Here is a 21,329-nt window from a genome sequence, read left to right as displayed (position 1 = left end):
TACTTTTACATAACACATCTGCCCCTTAATTATGATTTTAACGTGGATATATGCATGTAACTTTAGACATAAAATTATATACGAAGCCTTTTCTTGTGTATCCTATTGAAGGGAAATCCTACTTCTCTATGCAGTATGAGTTGTTATCATTTATGTCTTGGGAATTTGGTTATGATGCCAACTATGTAAGATCTAAGTCAAACCCCATGGTGTAGACCAGGGTGGGTTCTAACCTTTACTACCGGTTCGCAACGGGATCGCGCATGTGCAGATCGCCGATGATGACATCCGGGTCACTGAGCGGGGCCTCCCATCGGTTTTACTCTCGGTTCTTGCAAACCGGTCCAAACTGGGGGCAACCCACCACTGGTGTAGACGTGCTCAGCTAGTAGGTTTGGGAGACTTTTGGCAAATTAAACACAGCACTTATAACAACTTATCAGATCCGCTTTGTACTACACCCAGGTTGGCAGGTTTAACCTGTTTCCTCTCACAATAACTGAACACAATTTTGTTGTAGCGAGGGTAGTCTTAATTACTAAACTTCTAAGCTGGTATAATCTTAAAACTTCATAATAATTCATCTGATCCTCCAGGAGTTACAACATACAGTAGCTGCAAAGAAATCTGCTTTGTGGTCTGTTTAAAGTTCTTCTCAGTTTTCAAAAATTTTGTTAACAGAGACAAATTGTTGCCATTTTAATGAAAAAAAAAATTGTGTTCATTGCCTGCTTAGCTAATATTCTTTGCTTCTTCTCTGCTTTTCTCATACTTTCAATCCTCCAGAGCTACCTAAAGTCACCGAAGGTGCGTAACACCTTTTCCTTCCATATTTCTTTTTCTGTGTAACTAATTCAAGTTGCTTTTGCACTGAAATTGTGAATAACACTTCGTTAAGAAGATATTTCATTCGGGTTTCTGTCAAATACTTTGCAAATTCAGATAAAAAAATATTACTCAGATGTTTTTAAACGACGAGCAGTTGAACGGAATTTAAATATGAAGACAAGAGTGCCAAACTCCATTAACTTAAACACTTTTTAATGAGAATTTTCAGAATCTGCCTTTTCAGTATAATTCAGTACAACATTGAATTGACTTTTTGTGTAAGTTAAGACTAAGTTTTTGGTGGAAAGTTTGGTTAACAAGTAAATAAGTATTTGATTGTTTGTTCATCCAAAGTTGCTTGAAACTCAATATTTTGCTCACAATCTCTAATCAATCCACTTTCATCATGCACCTTAGAGATAAATTGGTGCTAAAAGCATCTTAAATGATATGTTTGTGTGCCTTAAATATATTCTACCTATAGAATATATTTGGGCTGCTGGGAGTTCTCAGGGGTTCAGGAGAACCTCTAGCTAAGATTCTGTGCAGTTCAGAGAACCCCCAAATCCCACTCCTGGCTGGCCCTGCTCACCTTGCCCCACCCCTCCCAGGAGTCCCCAAGTCGCCTGTTTTGGATGCCGGTAAGTGCATGGCGCACATGGAGGCTTGGGGAGGGCGAAAAATGGGCCTAAGTTCGGGAAGGTTGGAAATGGGGCCATTTCTGGCCTCCAGAGGGCCTCCAGATCCTGGGAAGGCCATTTTTGCCCTCCCGGAGGCTCTAGAAAAATCTCCAGAGCCTAGGGAAGGCAAACCCGCCGCCCCCCCGCCATTGTGCAAGGGGTGGACTAGGCCACGCCCAACATGGCCCCCGCCTATCCAGCAACTAGGCAGAGAACCCTTTGCTAAAATTTTTGAAGCCCACCCCTGATTCTACCCACATCCTACACTTAAGTTACTATGTATATTAAACCAGAGCACACAAAATTGGAAATAAATTTTATTGAACTGACTTGAGTTTACTTTTGACTAGAATTGCCTAGAATGGAACACACGGACGCACACACGGAGGGGGGGGGATGAGAACTAGTATGGTATATTATTGGTTAAAGTTTAAAAACAGAGAGACCCTGATTCTCGTTTTTCCTTAGACATGGAAGCCACTGGGTGATTTTTTTGGGGCCAGATATCCAAGCCTAGACTAGGAAATAAAAAGACTGGACCAGCATGGTAGATTGTGATCCATAACATTTAGCTATGAGTAGAAGGTATTTTAGGAACATTTTGAGAGTCAGCTGGTCCTCTTTTGGGATATTTTTATAGAGTCAAAGCAGCTAGTCAGTTTGGAATAGATACTGCAAATTCAACATTTTACACATTTTTTGCTAATTTTGCTGAAGAAACTGATTTATTCTTGGCATTCATGATTGAATACGGAACTCTGTTTTAGTTTACCAAACTTAATGGTTCCGGATTACTTTATCCTTTTTTGCCTTTCGGAAATGGCAACAAAAATGAGGAGCATTTTAACTGGATCTTGAAATCATGTCATATTTCACATGTATTTATGCAATTATGCTTCTAATGTTAGAAAAACGCTTATCCTGAAGTGTGCTCCTGGTGAAGCTAATCATGGAATAATCCAAATAAATACTCAATTTATTGACTTCTTATCAGTCTAGTATTTGCATGTAGTATATCAACGTTCCCCAACCTTTTCAGCTTTATGAAATACATGCTCCAGATGGAGTGATCATTTGTTTTGTAATGGTCTCCAGTGGGTTTTTCACAATGCCTTAAATAAAAGTTACTGTTGGACAGATACATCGCTATTTCCATAAATATGCTCAGAAATAAGCTAACATGTATTCTACGATCAGATGTTGTGTGATGAACTTAAAACATTGCTGAAATATATTTCCCAGCAGTGATTTTTTTTTCAGTCTGGGAACAAGAGAAATATTAAAAAATTGTGGTTTAGTAATATCCAGAGTGCCACGAGTTTCTCAGTCATTATTTAAATAAATGGGCTGAAAGCCATCCTACAAGTTCTAATATACAGGTTCAACCAGGCTAAGCTTAGCTCACCTCTTTAAAATTGAGCAAGATATAATTGCAGAAGAATGTGATTGCTTGCTAAAATAATGGAGGCATTTGCATATATGGTAAAATTCTAAGGGGAACACTTACAGAAAGTCCTCGATTTACAACTAATTGAGCCTGCAATTTCATTCATCAGTTGGGAGACCAATTTTTGCAGTGGTCGTTAAGTGAACCCATTGTTCACCATGGGTTGGTTTTTACTGTAAACTGGATGTAAACACCAGTTTCCAGCAACAATGTCATAATTTGTGGTCTTGTGACTGTGGGGCACTGCAAACAGTTGTAAACATGAGCTGGTTGCCAAAATGTGGTCAGGTGACCACGGGGTGGCGAGTGGGGTTGGGACAGATGTTGGAACTTTGAATCTGGGTCGTAAATCCCTTTATCAGAGGCTTATCTTTGGACGGTTGTAAGCCGAGGACTACCTACCCAAGGGGACAAACAGTGCAATGAGATAGAAAAACAATTGTGATACATAACAGAAATGTCTTTAGTAAATGAAAGCTAGAAAAGTTACATTTGAACACCTCCGGGTCTTTCCTAGAAGGGGCAGCGTGAAAACTGGAATAACAAATGCAGACTTGGAGGAGCAGTAAATCTGGAACAGTGCTTTCCAACCTTGGCAACTTTAAGATGTGTGGACTTCAACTCCCAGAATTCCCCACTCAGCAGTCCCCCCAGCAGGCATTCTCAGGCACACAAAGATGTTACACAAACAGGAACAGTGCCTTGCAAATCTGTATGCAACTCTTCCACCCCTTTATTTTTGGGAGAACTAATGAGGGTGAAGAGGGACGCGGTGGCTCAGTGGCTAAGACGCTGAGCTTGTTTTTTATTTTTTTATTTATTTTATTCAATTTGTATCCCGCCCTTCTAGTGGACTCAGGGCGGTGCACACAGCCAGAACTAAAACACATACCAATACAAAATTTAAAATTTTAAAAGAATTATATAACTTTGGCCCAAAATTTAAAACATTCAAACTAAAACCCGTTGACAATTTAAAAGGCTAAAAAAAAAAGGGGGGGGGGGGGTTTCACGCCAGCCCTGCTTGATGGAAAAGAAAAGTTTTTAGGGCACGGCGAAAGACCCGGAGATCCGATATCCTTCGTATCTCCGGGGGCAAATCGTTCCAGAGGGTTGATCGAAAGGTCGGCAGTTCAGCGGTTCGAATCCCTAGTGCCGCATAACGGGGTGAGCTCCCGTTACTTGTTGCAGCTTCTGCCAACCTAGCAGTTTGAAAGCACGTAAAAAATGCAAGTAGAAAAATAGGGACCCCCTTTGGTGGGAAGGGAACAGTGTTCCATGTGCCTTTGGCGTTTAGTCATGCCGGCCACATGACCACGGAGACGTCTTCGGACAGTGCTGGCTCTTTGGCTTTGAAACGGAGAGGAGTACCGCCCCCTAGAGTCGGGAACGACTAGGACATATGTGTGAGGGGAACCTTTACCTTTATTTTTTTAATGATTTTTTTCCCCTAAAGAGTCTGATGTGTCACTATGTTTCAGAGAGTCGGATTAAAAAGCACACTATAAATGGGTAATTAATCCATGCTCCTTAAAAATGACTCATAACTAAAAATAATTATGAAGCTAAATTATTTAACCTTGTGTCTGAAAGATTGTTGCCAAAGACAGGATATAGCAAGAAGAAGCAGGAATAATAAGGCATTATTATTGGCCTATTTTTTCCTCAGTATTACATTTAAACGAAAAACAGGATAGGTTCCAAAATTAGCTATTATGCTTCCTTAATTATGAGAAGTATTAATTCATGAGCCGTATTTTAATAACATGCGGATTAAAATAACTCTCTGATAGAAGGCACTGCAGGGAAATGTCCTTTTATTATTGTCACTGAACGTTGCTATGCATCCTTGTTACTGCCTTTACTTTATTGTTTCTAGTGTAAATGGTTTCCAACATTATCACTCTAAAGATTGATACTGTTATCAACTGAAGGAAATATCACAGGTTTTCTAAATTTTTCCATGATTTTTAATATCGTGTTTCCTCGAAAATAAGACATCCCCTGATAATAAACCCAATCGGACTTTTGAGTGCATGCGCTAAAATAAGCCCTCCCCGAAAATAAGCCCTCCCTGAAAATACTTAAACACATGCACAGCTGGTCCCTGTCATTTCCTCTGGTTAGGGTTAGGGAGACAGAGCTGGAAATCAGGTAAGATGGCAAGAGGAGCCCCATCTTGCTCCACGCGCCCCAAAATAATAAGGCCTCCCCGAAAATAAAGCCAAGCACTTATTTCGGGGTTCAAAAAATATAAGAGAAGGTCTTATTTTCGGGGAAACGTAGGTATCTATTTTTCTCTTAGTGAATAGATATTTTTTGCAATTTGGTTAAAAATCATAGAGCATTATAAATTTTCAATTTATGAATAGCTCAGTAACAAATTAAGAACAAACGTGAAATTTAAGCTGAATATCTTTATTCTACATGATGTTAGATTAAAGAACCTATTTAATGTATTTGACTTACAGTGAAGCTTATATTACATGGGTATTTCCTTTTTTTTTTTTAAAGAAAATTAGAATTATCCAGAATGATTTTGATGGCCAGTGCAGCTGTATCCATTTTTCATAAATTATGACCGCCTCTTTCCCCCTCCTCTTTAGAATCTGTTCCCAGTGGTGAAAATCAGAATGTGGCAGGAGCAGACGAAGAGGCGGTGGATGAATATCAAGAATTAAACGCTAGAGAAGAGCAAGATATTGAAATAATGATGGAAGGCTGTGAATATGCTATCTCTAATGCAGAAGCTTTTGCAGATAAGTTGTCTAGAGAGCTACAAGTTCTCGATGGGGTAAGGCTGTCTTCTTCTGTACCAATGATGCGGGGGTTATTATTTTAGTATTTTTATTTCTTTTATATTGTGTTTAAGCCAGGAGTCACCAACCTTGGCAACTTTAAGACTTGTGGACTTCAACTCCCAGAATTCCTCAGCCAGCAAAGCAAAGCTGGCTGAGGAATTCTGGGAGTTGAAGTTGGAGATCCCTGTTTAAGTTACCTTGAGTCACTGTGAGAGAGTAGGCGGCAATATACATTTTCCAAATAAATAAATATAATCGAAGTCCTGCTGCCAATAGTTGCTGCTGCAGTCACCTGTTGTGTTTACTTTCAATTTGACGATTGGGTAATTTTGCTGCTTTTGCTTTATAGGCAAACATCCAGTCGATTATGGCCTCTGAGAAACAGGTGAACATTTTGATGAAATTGCTGGATGAGGCCCTGAAAGAAGTGGACCAAATCGAATTGAAGCTGAGCAGTTACGAAGACATGCTCCGGAGCGTCAAAGAACAAATGGATCAGATTTCAGAAAGCAACCATCTAATTCATCTTAGCAACACGAACAACCTAAAACTGCTGTCAGAGATTGAGTTCCTTGTTGTAAGCATTGAAATATTCTTAATTCCATGTATTATCCATACAAAATATTTGGAGTGATGCACTTTAACGTTTTATGAGTCTGCTACAGAGGTGGTATTGAGCCGGTTCAGACCAGTTCGCCAGAACTGGTAGCGGAAATCGCAGGTGCCCCACCCACCCACCCCAGCTCTGTGCCATCCTATTTAGGCATGTTTTTGAGGCCGGGTGCATGCGCGGAAGGCGCGAGAGAGAGCAAAGCGCATGCACAGAAGTCCAGGCACATGCGCGGAAGGCAGGCGTGCACACAAACCAGGCACGCACGAGTCAAACCGGTAGTAACATAAATTGAAACCCACCGCTGGTCTGCTTGTTTATCAGAATCAAAACATAATGCCGCTACAGGTGGTCCTCGACTTATAACAGTTCATTCAGTGACTGTTCCAAGTTACAACAGCACTGAAAAAAGTGACTTATGACCCTTCTTCACACTTATGATGGTTGCAGCATCCCCATGGTCACGTGATTTACATCCAGATGCTTGACAACTGATTCAATTGATTTATGACACTTGCCGTGTCCCAGGGTCATTCACCTTTTGCGACCTTCTGACAAGCGAAGTCAATGAGGAAGCCAGATTCACTTAGCAACCGTGATACTAATTTGACAACTGCAGCAATTCACTTAGCAACTGTGGCAAGAAAAGTTGTAAAATGGGGCCAAACTCCCTTAACAAACTTCTCACTTAACAACAGAAATTTTTGGCTCAATTGTGATCATAAATTGAGGATTATCTGTAATCTAAAGATACCACAATAGTGTTTATTAGATTTTTTTGCCACCATGAAAGTTTTCTGATTTGAAAATCTTTTTGAGATTGTCTCAGATGTCATGGTAAGCGGAGGGGAAGCACAATATCCCTGTAGAACAGCACATTTTTAATCTTTAAACCAAAGCTCAGATTAACTTTTATTATTTTGGTAGTTGGTTTGCTCTCCAAGCTGGTTTCAATTTAGTTTCTGAATGTTTCATTACCAGACTAGGTAACATCATCATGGTGTTGTTACCTAATCAAACGTAACAAAACGGTCAGAAACTACCGTATTTTTCGGACTATAAGACACACCAAGATTTCGAAGAGGAAAACAAGAAAAAAAAAGTTTTTGCTTCCCCCAGCCCCCCAGGAGCACTCTGCAGGCCTCCCAAACCTTCTGCACGTCCCATTTTTGTGAAAAACAGGCCCATTTCTGGCCTCACAAAACCGCTACGCACTGCGTTTTTGCCCTCCCCAGCCCCCAGGAGCACTCTGCAGGCCTCCCAAACCCTCTGCACATCCTGTGTTTCCGAAAAACGGGCCTGTTTTTGGCAAAAACAGGACATGTGAGGTGAGGTTTTGGGAAGCCAAAAATGGCTGTATACAGTATATAATACGCACCAACATTTCCACCGTCTTTTGGGGGGGGGTGCATCTTATACTCCGAAAAGTACGGTAAATTGAAACAAGTTTGGAGAGCAAATCACTGCCAAAATATAAAACCCGAGCTACAAGTATTTTCTATTATTTCTAATTTTTATTACTGTATTTTTCAGAGTATAAGACGCACCGGAGTATAAGATGCAGCTTAGTTTTGGGGAGGAAAATAGGGGAAAAAAATCTGCCTACCAGGTATTCGTCTGGCGAGCATCCTTAGTCTGGTCAGCTTCAGCACATTAGTTTGCTGGTTTTTTATCCCCTGCTTGGGGATAAAAAACGGCTTCTAAGGCACAGCTGAGAGGAAGCAGCAATGAGAAAAGCAGGCAAAGCACAGGGAGATCGCTTGGCTTGGCTAGCGCCTAGTTAGGCCTGGAAAAAAGCTGGCCTGACCTAACTCTCCTTTTTTAAATTTTTAAATTTTTAATTCGTTTGATTTTATAAATTGGGTGTTTTAATCTGTGTTTCGGCCCAAATATTTAATAATTTTAAGGGAGTTTTAATGTTTGTATTATCTGTATTTTATCTTGGCTGTTCACCGCCCTGAGTCTTCCGGGAGTAGGGCGGTATAGAAATTTGATTAATAAATAATAAATAAATAAAATAATAAATAACAGCTTACAGTTGGAGCAAAGCATGGAGATCGCTTCACTCGCTAGCGCCTCCTTAAAGCACAGCGCCTCGTTAGCGCCTCGTTAGCACCTCGTTAGGGCTGAAAAAAAGCTTTGAAAAAGCTACATTCGGAGTATAAGACGCACCCAAATTTTCAGCCTCTTTTAAGGGGGAAAAAGGTGATACTCCAAAAAATACGGTATATAATGAGTTGTAAACAGATTTGTTAAAGACTACAGTAGAGTAACTGCTTATGATTTCTGGTAACTGCTAATTTACAATTCATCTGTTGACTGTCAGTCCTTGCCTTTCCTGGCACAAAATGCATACTAATAGATAGAGGTTTCCGGAGAGGTGAGACTTGAGTTTCCATCAGAACTGTCCTTCCACTCACATCTCCCAGACCTCTCTTTCTACAGGTGCCCCACCCCCTGACATAAACTGAGAGGAGGTACCCTGTGTTACATCCTTTGATTGACATTTCTAATACCCAATTATCATAGGAGTGTTCTAAAATACTCTTTTACTTATACAATAGTAAAAGATCACTTCAGAAGAACTAGATCAGATTTATCAAAGGGTTTGGGTACCCCAATATACCTATAATTAAGATATAAAAGCTAATATGTAAAGCATATAAATAGGAGTAGTGCAGTGGCCTAGAGGTGAAGATGCTCGCCTTCCACTTGGAAGATTGCGAGTTCAATCCTAGGCAGCGATAGATGTTTATTTGAGAGCAAAGAGAAAAATAGTGTGAACTCTGTGTAGGTGTCAATAGAATAGAATAGAATAGAATAGAATAGAATAGAATAGAATAGAATAGAATAGAATACTTTATTGGCCAAGTGTGATTGGACACACAAAGAATCTATCCTTAGTGCGTATGCTCTCAGTGTACATAAAAAGACAAGATACATTCATCAAGAATCATAAGATACAACACTTAATGATAGTCATAGGGTACAAATAAGCAATCAAATCATACTAGGAAACAATATAAACCGTAAGGATACAAGCAACAAAGTTACAGCCATAAGTGGGAGCAGGTAGGTGATAGGAACGATGAGAAAATTAATAGTAATAATGCAGACTTAGTAAATAATTCGACAGTGTTGAGGGAATTATTTGTTTAGCAGAGTGATGGTGTTCGGGGAAAAACTGTCTTTGTGTCTAGTTGTTCTGGTGTGCAGTGCTCTACAGCAGTGGTCCCCAACCTTTTTATCGCCGCGGACCAATCAGCCTTTGATAATTTTACCGTGGCCCGCTGAGTGCGCGCAGGGGTGGGGGCTTTGGGCCACACGTGCGTACCTGCGCGGGGCTCTCTTCCCTGGAGCCTTTGCGCATGGCCCAGGAGCTTTTGCGCACGGCCCAGGAGCCTTTGCGCTGCAGCGTTCATGTCCCCCGGCCGCTGCGCGGCCCGGTGCCAGGTACTCCACGGCCCGGCACCGGTCCGCGGACCGGGGGTTGGGGACCACTGCTCTACAGCATCATTTTGAGGGTAGGAGTTGAAACAATTTATGTCCAGGATGCGAGGGGTCTGTAGATATTTTCACAGCCCTCTTTTTGACTCGTTGACTCCACTGTTGTTGCAGAACCACATGGATTTGGCCAAAGGTCACATCAAGGCCCTCCAGGAAGGAGACCTCTCCTCTTCACGCGGCATTGAGTCCTGCACAAATGCAGCAGATGCACTTTTACAATGCATGAATGTAGCTCTTCAGCCAGGTAGGCATTAAAAAAAAAAACAACCCAGCAGTCTATATTGTGACCAGATCCTCTGATTGAAATATTTTGCTTTCTTTAAGTTCTCAAAAAACAAACAAACCTAAAATAGGATCCATCTTTGTTATAGTTACACCAAACAAAGTTAAAAAAAAGGCTTAAAGATGGAACTATAAGTGATAGTATGTATAAAGCTCAAATTGTGTTTTAATTATAATAAATGTTGAAAGCTTTCACTTAAATATGAGTGATTTGGGCTAGAAAAGGTACGTTTGTCCTCAATTTATTATTGTAGGAATAAGCCATATTTAGCCTATTATAATCAGGCAGGTTCAGCTGCTTTTGTGTCTTATTTTATGTGGAACCATGCAGAACCTGATTATGTTATCTGTGGCCTCTGGATTTGTATCAGGTAGCAAGAGCTCTGCATATTTTAGAGAGAAAGGAAGATAATCTTGACCTCAATATGTAGGATCCATTGCGTAGGCCGGACGGGGACTATGGCCCCTTTATGACCTGTGGACTTCAACTCCCAGAATTCCTGAGCCATGCTGGCTCAGGAATTCTGGGAGTTGAAGTCCACAGGTCATAAAGGGGCCCTAGTTTCCCACCCCTGGCCTAGGAAGAAGGGATTGAAGCATTTTTAAAATCCAGAACAAGATAACATTTATAAGCAACTCGGGGAGATATTTGCTTAATTCATGAGGTGTAAGGTGGTGGGGCAGCACAATCAGATTCGCACGATTCTGTTATTATTGCCAATCTTGCAAGTATGGGCAAGTATTCTTAGAACAGTGTTTCTCAACCTTGCCAAATCTAAAATGTGCAGACTTCAACTCCCAGAATTCCCTAGCCAGACTTGCTGGCTGGGGAATTCTGGGAGTTGAAGTCCACATGTCATAGAATTGCTAAGGTTAAAAAACACTGTCTTAGAAGATGGAATAATAGGGTTCAGTGGGATCTTGGAGTTCTTTTACTCCAAACCCCTGCTCAAGCACATGGACATATGGCTGGACACATGGCTATCCAATCTGTTCTTAAAAACTTCCAGGGATGGCGCACCTTTAACTTCTGGAGGTCAGCCATTCCACTGATTAATTGTTCTCACTGTCAGCCTTTCTGTAGAGTTGGTTTCCTGCTCCTGTCTGGTCTACTAGGAAGGCTGATATATATATATATATATGGTTTTGCCCTTGAAGACCAGTGGGCCTTTTTCTGTCTTAGCACTGGTCCTGTAGAACACCATTCCTCCAACACTAGATTGGGCCTGACCCTGCTGGTGTCAGGCCTGGAAGCCATCTTTTTCGTTGGATCTTCAGGCCTGCCACATTTACTACTGTGGGAAACTGGGAGGGGGGATTGTATGGAGCCAGGGTGATATATAGTCACAATAACATTCATTTCTCAGAGAGTCAAGGACATCTTGCCCTGCACCTGGGAGGTTGGAACTGGGAGGCATCTCCAGTTGGGATGATGTTTGGATTGGACCATGTGATGGACTTGTGGGTGCCGGGCAGGGACTTGGACTTTCCTTTGGGTGGGGAAAACCTGGAAGCTTTCAGATTCGGGTTTTCCCAGATGTGCCTATAGGACATCTCTAATAAAATGGAACTTTGAGGAAAATCAAGCCGCGGAGTTTTCTTTCATTGGGGGTCTTACTTGGAACCCTGACAGCTGGCCTTTCACTGAAGACTTGGATGTCCTCCAGAACATGGGGATGGGAGATTAAAGGGGCATGGGAGATGTTTCCATAGTCAAATGTATATTGTCTTTGTTCTCAGTGACCCTTGGAGGTTTTCATGATTTTTCATATATTGTTAGCCATCCAAAGTTGTATCTGCAATTTATATGAGTGGCCATATATAAATGGATGAAATTGGATTGCAAAACCAATAATTATTTTTCAGAAGGAGGAGTAATTAGGGCCGTGATGGCGAACCTATGGCACGCATGCCATAGGTGGCACACGGAGCCATATCTGTGGGTATGTGAGCGTTGCCCTAGCTCAGCTCCAGTGCGCTGGCCAGCTGATTTTTGGGCCTTCCGGGCCCACTGGAAGTCGGGAAACGGGCTGTGTTTGCCCTCCCCAGGCTCCAAAAAAGCCTCTGGAGCCTGGGGAGGGCGAAAAACGGGACAACCTTTTTGCTATCACGTGCCAAAAGCGTGGGGAGCGTGAGGGGATCACACACACATGCATGGGGGCGGGGCATGGGGGGCATTGAATTATGGGTGTGGGCACGCATGACACCCCCCCTGCTTTTGGCACGCGACGGCAAAAAGGTTACCCAGCACTGAATTAGGGGTTCTGCAGGTTCCCAGTAGACTTGCCAATAGAGGAGACCAATAGATTCTACGTGTCCTGAATTATTTTATTTATGGATCACATTTTGAAATTGCCCCTCTCCCTCACAGAATGACATACCTTTAATGATCATGCTTTCAAGGCCTCTTTCCATCTTCTGATCTTAGGACATGAATTGCTTCATGCGGTCAATCAACAGCAGCAGCGATTTGGCGACCTGCGTGAGCTGTTTGCCCGAAGACTAGCCAGCCACCTCAACAATGTCTTCGTTCAACAGGTGCTGCTTTTCTCTTTTCTCCCTTTGTAGTTGGTTCCTCACTTCAGTTGTCAAGAGTTTTCAAGAAAGTCTGTCTTGGTAATAGCTGTTTTTAATAACCACCTTCTCTGCACACTTCTCCATAACCAAATTTGGAATGGAAAACAAAATGGAATTAATTATTCCAGTTGCCAAGTACCCTTTATGTAAAATCAACTGATTTCCAGCGTGCATCTAAATCAGTGTTTCTCAACCTTGGTAGCTTGAAGATGCTGGCTGGGGGATTCTGGGAGTTGAAGTCCACCCATCTTCAAGCTTCCAAGGTTGACAAACACTGATCTAAATGAACAGACACTGCCTGAATTTTTTTAAAATGCGGGGAACCCAGCATCCATTCTTTTTTTAAAAAAAACAACCATGCAGAAATTGGCATTAATTCAGGCGGCTTTATAAACATACTGCAGATTTGGCAGAGTTAACATAACAGGTGTAGGTAAGAATGGAATTTCTTTTGTAGCAAATTTTTAAATAATTATACCGTATGGAAAAAATGTATTAATTGTGAGGCTTTGATAGAATCAAGGTGGGTGTTGAGTCAAATCCAGGAAGACACTTTTTATTGTACAATAGCGTTAAGGTTGACTAGAATAGCCGTTATCCATGTAAGCCTTACGCATTTTACTCAACAATAGTAAGATGTTCTGAAAAGGTAGTGATTAGTATAGTTATATGGAATGATATATTGCCATCTAAAAGAGGTCTTCTTTGGAGGTATGTCTAGCATTCTAGAATAAATGAGAAAATAAACGATCCACAGTATGAACAGAACAGGATAGGATAGGATAGGATAGGATAGGATAGGATAGGATAGGATAGGATAGGATAGGATAGGATAGAATAGAATAGAATAGAATAGAATAGAATAGAATAGAATAGAATAGAATAGAATAGAATAGAATAGAATAGACTTTATTGTCACTTTGAATGTACACTAATTGGCATACATTAAAATGAAATTTCATTGCATTAAAAGGCTATATCCTTGGCCCGAATATCTGCGCCAGTATGGTCTTCAATCGTGATTGTTTTAAGATGCGTGGACTTTGATTTCCAAAATTCTCCAGCCAGCATGTCAAGGTTGAGAAACGCTCTTCAAAGAGCTGGACCAAACCAAAAAACATAACATTCCAATTGTGAATATCCTAATCCATTTTCAGCCTTGTAGGGCAGGGGTCCCCAACCCCCGTCCCAATACTGGCACTGATCCGCGGCATGCCAGTAACAGGGCCGCGCAAACAAGAAAAGCCCCATCCGCGAGGTGTAAGGCAGCACACGAAACCACACCCCTTCCGGTGGTAAAACCTTTCTCCATGGATCTGGTCCCTGGTGCCCCAAATATTGGGGGGGGGGGCTGTTGTAGGGCACGATGGATAGTTTTACTAACAACTCAGTTCCAAATCTATCTTTTCTATTTGACTTTTCGGATTTGTCCTTAGTTTGGTATTTAGAATAATGTAAAGGAAAACAGATGGAAATCATATTGTGATGATGCAAAAATATAAAACAATATCCTATTTTTTAAAAGAGAAACTACTTTTCTGGATTATTTATATACATTATTCTGACGGTTAAAGAGATGTTTCTGTTGGTTAACTGAAATGTGTGTCGTTAACAAATTTATATAGAGATATACAAGCGAGTTTATAATGATCTTCAAATGGCCCTGCAATTGTACATTTATTCCAGAGCAATTCATCCTAAAGTGTTACATTCACCATTCAAGCTCTGTGGTGGGTTGTTTGGGCAAATCTATTCAGTTCTCTGTGTTTTTTTTTTTATCCCTGTATTTTATCTCCAAATAGTTTATTGAACTGGAGAAGGGTCTCAGTAACAGGTCCTACTATGTTTCAGTTTCTGTGAGTATAGAGTTTGAATCAAGCTGCTTGAATTGTACTCGGCCTCTTTTTAAACCAAGCTTGCTAAACCTAACTATTTCTTGCAGTGTTGCCTCTCTAAAGTACAAAATGCAGCTTATGAGTTGAAGAATAAGTCTTTGTGACTGCTACGTCTTCTTTAAATCTTTCACGCTTTGAGCCCCTGGTAAAGAAGTATATCTTAATGAGAAGATATTGAATTTAGATGGACGATGATTAAAAGATGGTTAATATGAAATGTGTGATTAAAGTGCATCAAAGTGTGTTGTTTTGAGAATTACACATGGATGCATTATGAGCTCGTATCATAATGGATCATTTCCAAAGGTAGATTTTTTTTCCCCATTAGATAATTCTTCCCAGTTACTAAATTATATATAGTGTCCTTTGTATCCTCTCCCTAGAAGCTGGTTTGTGCTTGGTTCTCATTGACTCATTTGGGCCTTTTGTCCAATTGAGGATTTTTTTTAAATTAATTCATTGGTTTTCTTGCAAAACATGGGTTTTCCCCAAAGCCTACCATGTTGCAAATGGGTTATTCAATTTTGACTGCATAAGAATCCACCCTGGGAAAATACCGTATTTTTCGGAATATAAGTCGCTCCGGACTATAAGACGCACCTACTTTTTTGGGTGAGGAAAACAAGAAAAAGAAATCTGCCTCTGCCTCCCAGCAATTTTGCCTCGTTGCAGCAAACAGCAAATAGTCTGCTTTACTTTCATTTTCGGCATAGCTTGATTAGCACAAGAAAAAAAAATCTGCTCCCAGCAATTTACCTCCTTGCAGCAAGCAGCAGAGGCCCACGCAGCAGTAGGCAATGGCAATCCCTGCAGCCTGAAACAGCTGAAAGTCAGAAGGCCGATCCAATGGACAATCAACTTGTGCTAATCAGGCTGTGCTGAAGCTGAAATGGGCTGTTTCTTCTTGCTGCTGGCTGCAAGGAGGTAAATTGCTGGGAGGCAGAGGCCAAAGGGTGGGGGCCAGTGGGTGGGTGGGGCTACATTCAGTGTAGGGGGGAAAAAGGTGCGTCTTATACTTCGAAAAATACGGTAGATTTGCTAGAGCAAATGTATACAAATTTTTTGGCAAGAAGGAGCATGGAAAATTTGAAAGCATGTTGCTGAGGCTTCCAGTAAAATGACTATTGTGATGATAGTAACTAAGTGAGGATATTCCTTGGAGGCCCAGTTTGGTCTAGTAGCAAAGGCACCAGGCTAGAAAGCAGGAAATCTGCCGCCATATAGCAAAATGTGTAAATTAACTGACTATCCTAGTAAATACCGCATAAATTCTACATATCAGTGTTGGGTCAATCATATTTTGCAATTTATTCAAGTTTATCAAGCCCAAGATAAATTGATAATGATTTCCTTTTAATTTTTATTGAACAAAAGTTAAGAAGCTAGATTGTTATGGAATGATAGGACCAAACAACTTTCCTGGGTCAGCCAGAGACAGTTTATTGCGCAGTTTCAGAACCAGATTTGTATCTGCAATTCTGAACCAAGAAGAGCTCTGATACAACTGCTTTTATACATATCCAAGACAAAGGATTTTGTGGGCACAGCAGTTTTCCATATATGGTTAACATACATTTGTTACATTATAATTGACACTTTCTAATTACTAAATTCTTTCATTATTTTCTAGTTCATAAGATTATTTTAGCTAAACAACCTTCCTCAGTTCTGTGACTGCTGATGCGTAGATTCATGGCTGCTTTGGATAATAAGTAACTTTTTGTTTCAGATGGATGTCTTTACATCCTTGACAGCTAGGCCCCTCAGAAGATATATATTACATATGGATGTCCTTGCATCCTTGACAGCTAGGCCCCTCAGAAGATATATATTACCAAGAATGGAATTTAGCTGATTTAGTGTAATCTCTAAACAAGCACATTTTTTTCTTATAATAATGTGAATAAAGAGGGTCCTTCAGTGTTCATATAGCTGACCCTGTACTATTCCTACATTATTCACATTAAGATCACATTGATAAGGTCTTGTTTTTTTCCCCTGTAGACAAATAATTGGTCAAGAGTGTGGCTTACATGTATATGAATAGTGTTTGTTAACTAGCACTGCTTTGTGTTAACATCTTGTCTGGAGTTGCCTGTCAAACGCTTATACAGGTAGTCCCCACTTCATTTAGTGATCGTTTCAAAGTCACAACGAGGCTGAAAAATGGGTCTTACGACCGTTTTTCACCCTTACGACAATTGCAGCATCCCTATAGTCACGTGATCAAAATTCAGATGCTTGCAGCGCCCCAGGGTCATGTGATCCACTTTAGCGGCCTTCTGACAAGCAAAGTCAAGGGGGAAACCAGATTCACTTAGCAACCACGTTACTAAATGGACAACCGCCGTGGTTCACTTAACAATCGTGGCAAGAAAGGTCGTAAAAATGGGGCAAAACTCCCTTAACAAATGTCTCACTCAGCAACATCCATTTTGGGCTCAATTATTGTTGTAAATCGAGGACTGCCTGTAATGAATTTTACTTAAAAATCGTCCTTGACAAGATTGAAGAGTATGAGTCAAGGCAAAGATTGCACGTAAAGGTTAATTTTTGCCTCACAGATAATTGAAACCCTCGTATATTTCTATAAATTGATATTAATTCATCAAATTATAAGTTTCATTGAGAGCCACCTTGAACTTTTCAGCAGAAGGAGCAACTCCTGATAAGAAGGATGCGTTGTGGTTAATCTGTAATCCAGTGTTTATTTTGTCTTTTATGTTGTTTCTGAATGTTACAGCCATTGTTGTTTTTCACAGAACAGCAGGACGGCCTAACTAACCAATGACAAGCAGAGCCTCTTTTCTATGATTAAACGGCAATCTGTCTGGCAGATTTACCGCTATAATTTATTCAAACAGCTTCCTTCTGTTGCTTCCTTCCACAAAGGGCCACGACCAGAGCTCCACTCTTGCTCAGCACTCGGCTGAGCTGACCTTGCCAAATCATCACCCTTTTCACCGAGACCTGCTCCGGTATGCCAAACTTATGGAGTGGTTAAAGAATACGGATTATGGGAAATACGAAGGGCTGACGAAGGTAAATCGCTCAAAGAGTGAAATTAGGATAATACAGAATAAGGCACCCTTGCAAAAATCAAACACATTTCTCACATCTGCAACCTCTAGATTGGCGGTCCAGATCACTGGCTGGGGAGGGAAAGGGGGGAACCAGGACACGTGAGCGTTGGGCGGGTGTGCGCATGCACGTGCAGCTCTGTCAGAGTTTGTTGCAAAATCAAATCCAGAAAGCACACACAGGCAGACTGATGCAGCAGGATTCATTAACTTCTCTTTATATACATATAACACATGAAGATAAATGTACAATACCAATAGCTGATTCTTCCAACATGGTAGAAGTTACAGGCAGAGGAGAGAACAGTTCTTAGTTTCAATTCAGCAAAGCAGGCAAGCCCAGACTGGTTTCGTTTTAGAGCTGAGCACAGAGCTAAGCCACGCCCAGACTTCTTGCTTAAGTTTCTGTTTCTAAACAGCCCTCATTGGCTGATCCAGTTGCTATGCCTATTCATTGGCTGACCTTGTTACCATCTCTCTGCCAGTTCATGAATATTCTGACAAGTTCGACTTGCGTCTGTCACTTGCACAAGTCAAGCTGTGTACACCGACCCGCAGCTCACATGGCCCAGTTGCAAATAGGCCAAGACCTGGTAGTGGGCCGCAGCCCAGAGGTTGTGGGACCCCTGCTCTAGATCAGAATCTCAGATTATTTCCCAGAATGTGCCAGCGCTTGAATTTGGGGAAAGCTACTTCTCTTTTACAAGGTCTTTTTAAGATTGTATGTTAAGAGAGGGGGGGGAAATCTGTTTTTTTTTAAGATTGTATGTTAAGGGGGGGGAAATCAGTTTTTCTTGGCCATTCTTTTTTTTTTCTTTTGCATAAAAGTACTTTTTATTAAAGGAGAAACACAGTAATAATAAAAAACTGAAATCAGAAAAAGAGACGAAAAATAGAAACCCAAAATACAAAAAAAAAAAAAGAAAGAAAGAAAGAAAAGAAAAAAGAAAAGAAAAAGGAGAAAAAAAAGAAAAGAAACGGGGGGAAAAAGAATATTTAAAGAAGCAAATCAAATCAAATCAGGTTCATGCCAGGAATTATTATTTCCAGTCTTCACTAAATAGCCGGGTTATTCCGATTTGCTTTATCTCAAGAAGTTATTATTGGAACCGTCTGACTTTATTTCTCTGCCCATAGCCAAGTACTGTCCTGTAGGCTGCACCGTATCCTGTAGTATTAATTCCAACCCTTTTTAGATACTTTAGAACAGGGGCCTTTTGGCACCAGGAACTGGTTTCGTGGAAGACAATTTTTCCACAGACTGGGGGGTTGGGGTGGGGGTGGGGAATGGTTTCGGTTTCTCTCGCTTGCCCACTGCTCGGCTACAGCTATGCGGTCTGGTTCCTAACAGGCCACGGACCCTGTGGGGTTGAGGACCCCCATTTTAGAATAAGTATATTTTTCCTTTTATTTTAATTAATTGTGGTCTGTGACCAAATAAAGATTGATTTGATTTAGGAAGCAAAAGTACAAGCAAGTTAATATTTTCCCCATAATCTACGAAATTACATACATACATTGTATACAATTTACATGGAGGACGTAAGCATCTTCTCATATCAATCCTCTTTTTATCTTTTCACTAGATTTCAAGTTGTATTTCGATTGCTTTGGCTGGTAGCTTGTCTTTGCTAGGCACCAGACAAGGGACAGATGCTGCTCTCTTATAGGCATACTTGTTTTTAAGTACGCTTAACATTTCTTTTTGCATATCTGCAAGCAATTAGAGGTGGTAAGTTCAGAAAGGGACGCGGTGGCTCAGTGGCTAAGACGCTGAGCTTGTCGATCGAAAGGTTGGCAGTTCAACGGTTCGAGTCCCTAGTGCCGCGTAACGGGGTGAGCTCCCGTTACTTGTCCCAGCTTCTGCCAAGCTAGCAGTTCGAAAGCAGGTAAAAAATGCACATAGAAAAATAGGGACCACCTTTGATGGGAAGGTAACAGCGTTCTGTGCGCCTTTGGCGTTTAGTCATGCCGGCCACGTGACCACGGAGACGTCTCCAGACAGCGCTGGCTCTTCAGCTTTGAAACAGAGATGAGCACCGCCCCCTAGAGTCAGGAACGGCTAGCACATATGTGCGAGAGGAACCTTCACCTTTATCTAAGTTCAGAAAGAAGCAAAATACTGGGCTTTGTGCATAAGTGACTACTTACGGATTTCACATTAGCGATCTTTTGCTAAGGTAGACATGCTTAGCAGACCAATATTGTTGTAAAATTAAATTAATGTGAAGGTTTTGCCATATGGCTCTGGACTGGTGCAAGAATTTGGCTTAGGTAAACTGGTGAGTATTGGCTAGAGTACCTAAGCAGTTAGTGAAAAATGGATAAAATTAGTAAAAAAAATAAATAAATCCCCCAGACTTATTGTTTTATAACCTAGACCAGTGATGGCTAACCTTTCCAGGACCAAGTGCCCAAAGCGTGTGTGTGAATGCCCATGCACGTGTCCGAACCCACAAAATGCAATGCGCGTGTTCCCCCCGCAAATGCCCCCTGCCTCGTACATGCACACACGCCCCCACACATGCCCCGCCCTCCTGCACATGCGCAGCAGAGACCCATTGACCAACTGGCTGGCAGGAGGTACACGCATGCGCGGCGGAGCTGAACTGGGGCGACGGCTCGCGTGCCCACAGAGAGGTCTAGGTCTAGACTGAAGATAAATGAAATACTCTTTTCTTCATTCTGTCTTTTGTTCTAATAACTTCACTGCTGTTCGCATGCTGATTTGTCAAAATTATCTTAAATGCATGGACGTAAAAACAGATGAACCGTTTGCATTCTCTCTTGGAGCCAACCATGTCTGCTTTTTTTTTTTTTTTTTTAAAGAACTATATGGATTATTTATCCCGTTTGTATGATAGAGAAATAAAGGACTTCTTTGAAGTGGCCAAGATTAAAATGACAGGCGCAACTAAGGAAGGAAAGAAGTTTGGTAAGTTTTTTTTTAAAAAAACAAAACAAAACACCGAAGAAATCTTTTTTTTTTTGCAGTTAATTACTCAAAATGTAGCGGAAGTGCAGAATTATTTCAAACAACTTAAAAAATATCTCCTTGCTAGATGTAAATAAATATCATTTACCCATTAGTAGCAATTATGCTTCGGGTAAGCTTCAGCCCTATGTGTTAAAAAGGGAGGTTAATTAAAAAAAACAACCTATAAAGTAAATCTTCTGCAACATGTTCACCAGAAATGAAATAAAATTGTTGACATCTTTGCAAGGTTGCTAAAATTTTGTTAGAGCTTGAGAGGAGGTTACGAATTGTGGTATAAAATAGATGATAACGCCTGAGCTGGAAAGATTTTTTGAACTAAACTCTGCTACTCTGCTTGACAGGCAGAGTAGCAGTGAGCTCTGTTTAACTCTTGTTGATTTTCTGTCGATGAGATTCTGGGAAATTTTCACAGTGTGATCCCAGTGACTCCAAAAAGATCTGTGTTCAGAGATTCCAACGAGGCCTGGTTTTTCTTAGGTGCTGTTGATGTATCCTAGGCAGAGGTGGTATTCAGGTGGTGGTTCTGACCAGTTCTGGAGAACCAGTAGTGGAAATTTTGAGTAGTTTGAAGAACCAGTAAATACCACCTCTGACTGGCCCCGCCCCCATCTATTCTCTGCCTCC

At 41.0% G+C, this 21,329-nt stretch overlaps 1 protein-coding gene across 8 annotated transcripts in view; it reads left to right on the top strand.

The window, feature by feature from the left end:
* EXOC1 (exocyst complex component 1) overlaps positions 1 to 21,329 on the top strand; it is a 49,394-nt gene that overhangs the window by 6,903 nt on the left and 21,162 nt on the right. For 2 of the 8 annotated variants that reach the window (XM_034411377.3, XM_034411375.3), the window contains exons 5-12: positions 787 to 807; positions 5,562 to 5,749; positions 6,106 to 6,333; positions 9,985 to 10,117; positions 12,584 to 12,693; positions 14,535 to 14,588; positions 17,520 to 17,669; positions 20,537 to 20,642. In XM_034411377.3, the coding sequence (XP_034267268.1) occupies positions 787 to 807; positions 5,562 to 5,749; positions 6,106 to 6,333; positions 9,985 to 10,117; positions 12,584 to 12,693; positions 14,535 to 14,588; positions 17,520 to 17,669; positions 20,537 to 20,642 (990 nt within the window). The remainder of the gene's footprint in view (positions 1 to 786; positions 808 to 5,561; positions 5,750 to 6,105; positions 6,334 to 9,984; positions 10,118 to 12,583; positions 12,694 to 14,534; positions 14,589 to 17,519; positions 17,670 to 20,536; positions 20,643 to 21,329) is intronic. The other 6 variants (XM_087874935.1, XM_034411376.3, XM_034411380.3 and 3 more) reach the window with 3 other exon arrangements.

The sequence above is a fragment of the Pantherophis guttatus genome, chromosome 8 (assembly GCF_059756535.1).
Source record: "Pantherophis guttatus breed Tessera chromosome 8, ASM5975653v1, whole genome shotgun sequence".
Lineage (NCBI taxonomy): Eukaryota > Metazoa > Chordata > Lepidosauria > Squamata > Colubridae > Pantherophis > Pantherophis guttatus.
This window is presented reverse-complemented; position numbering and strand designations above follow the sequence as displayed.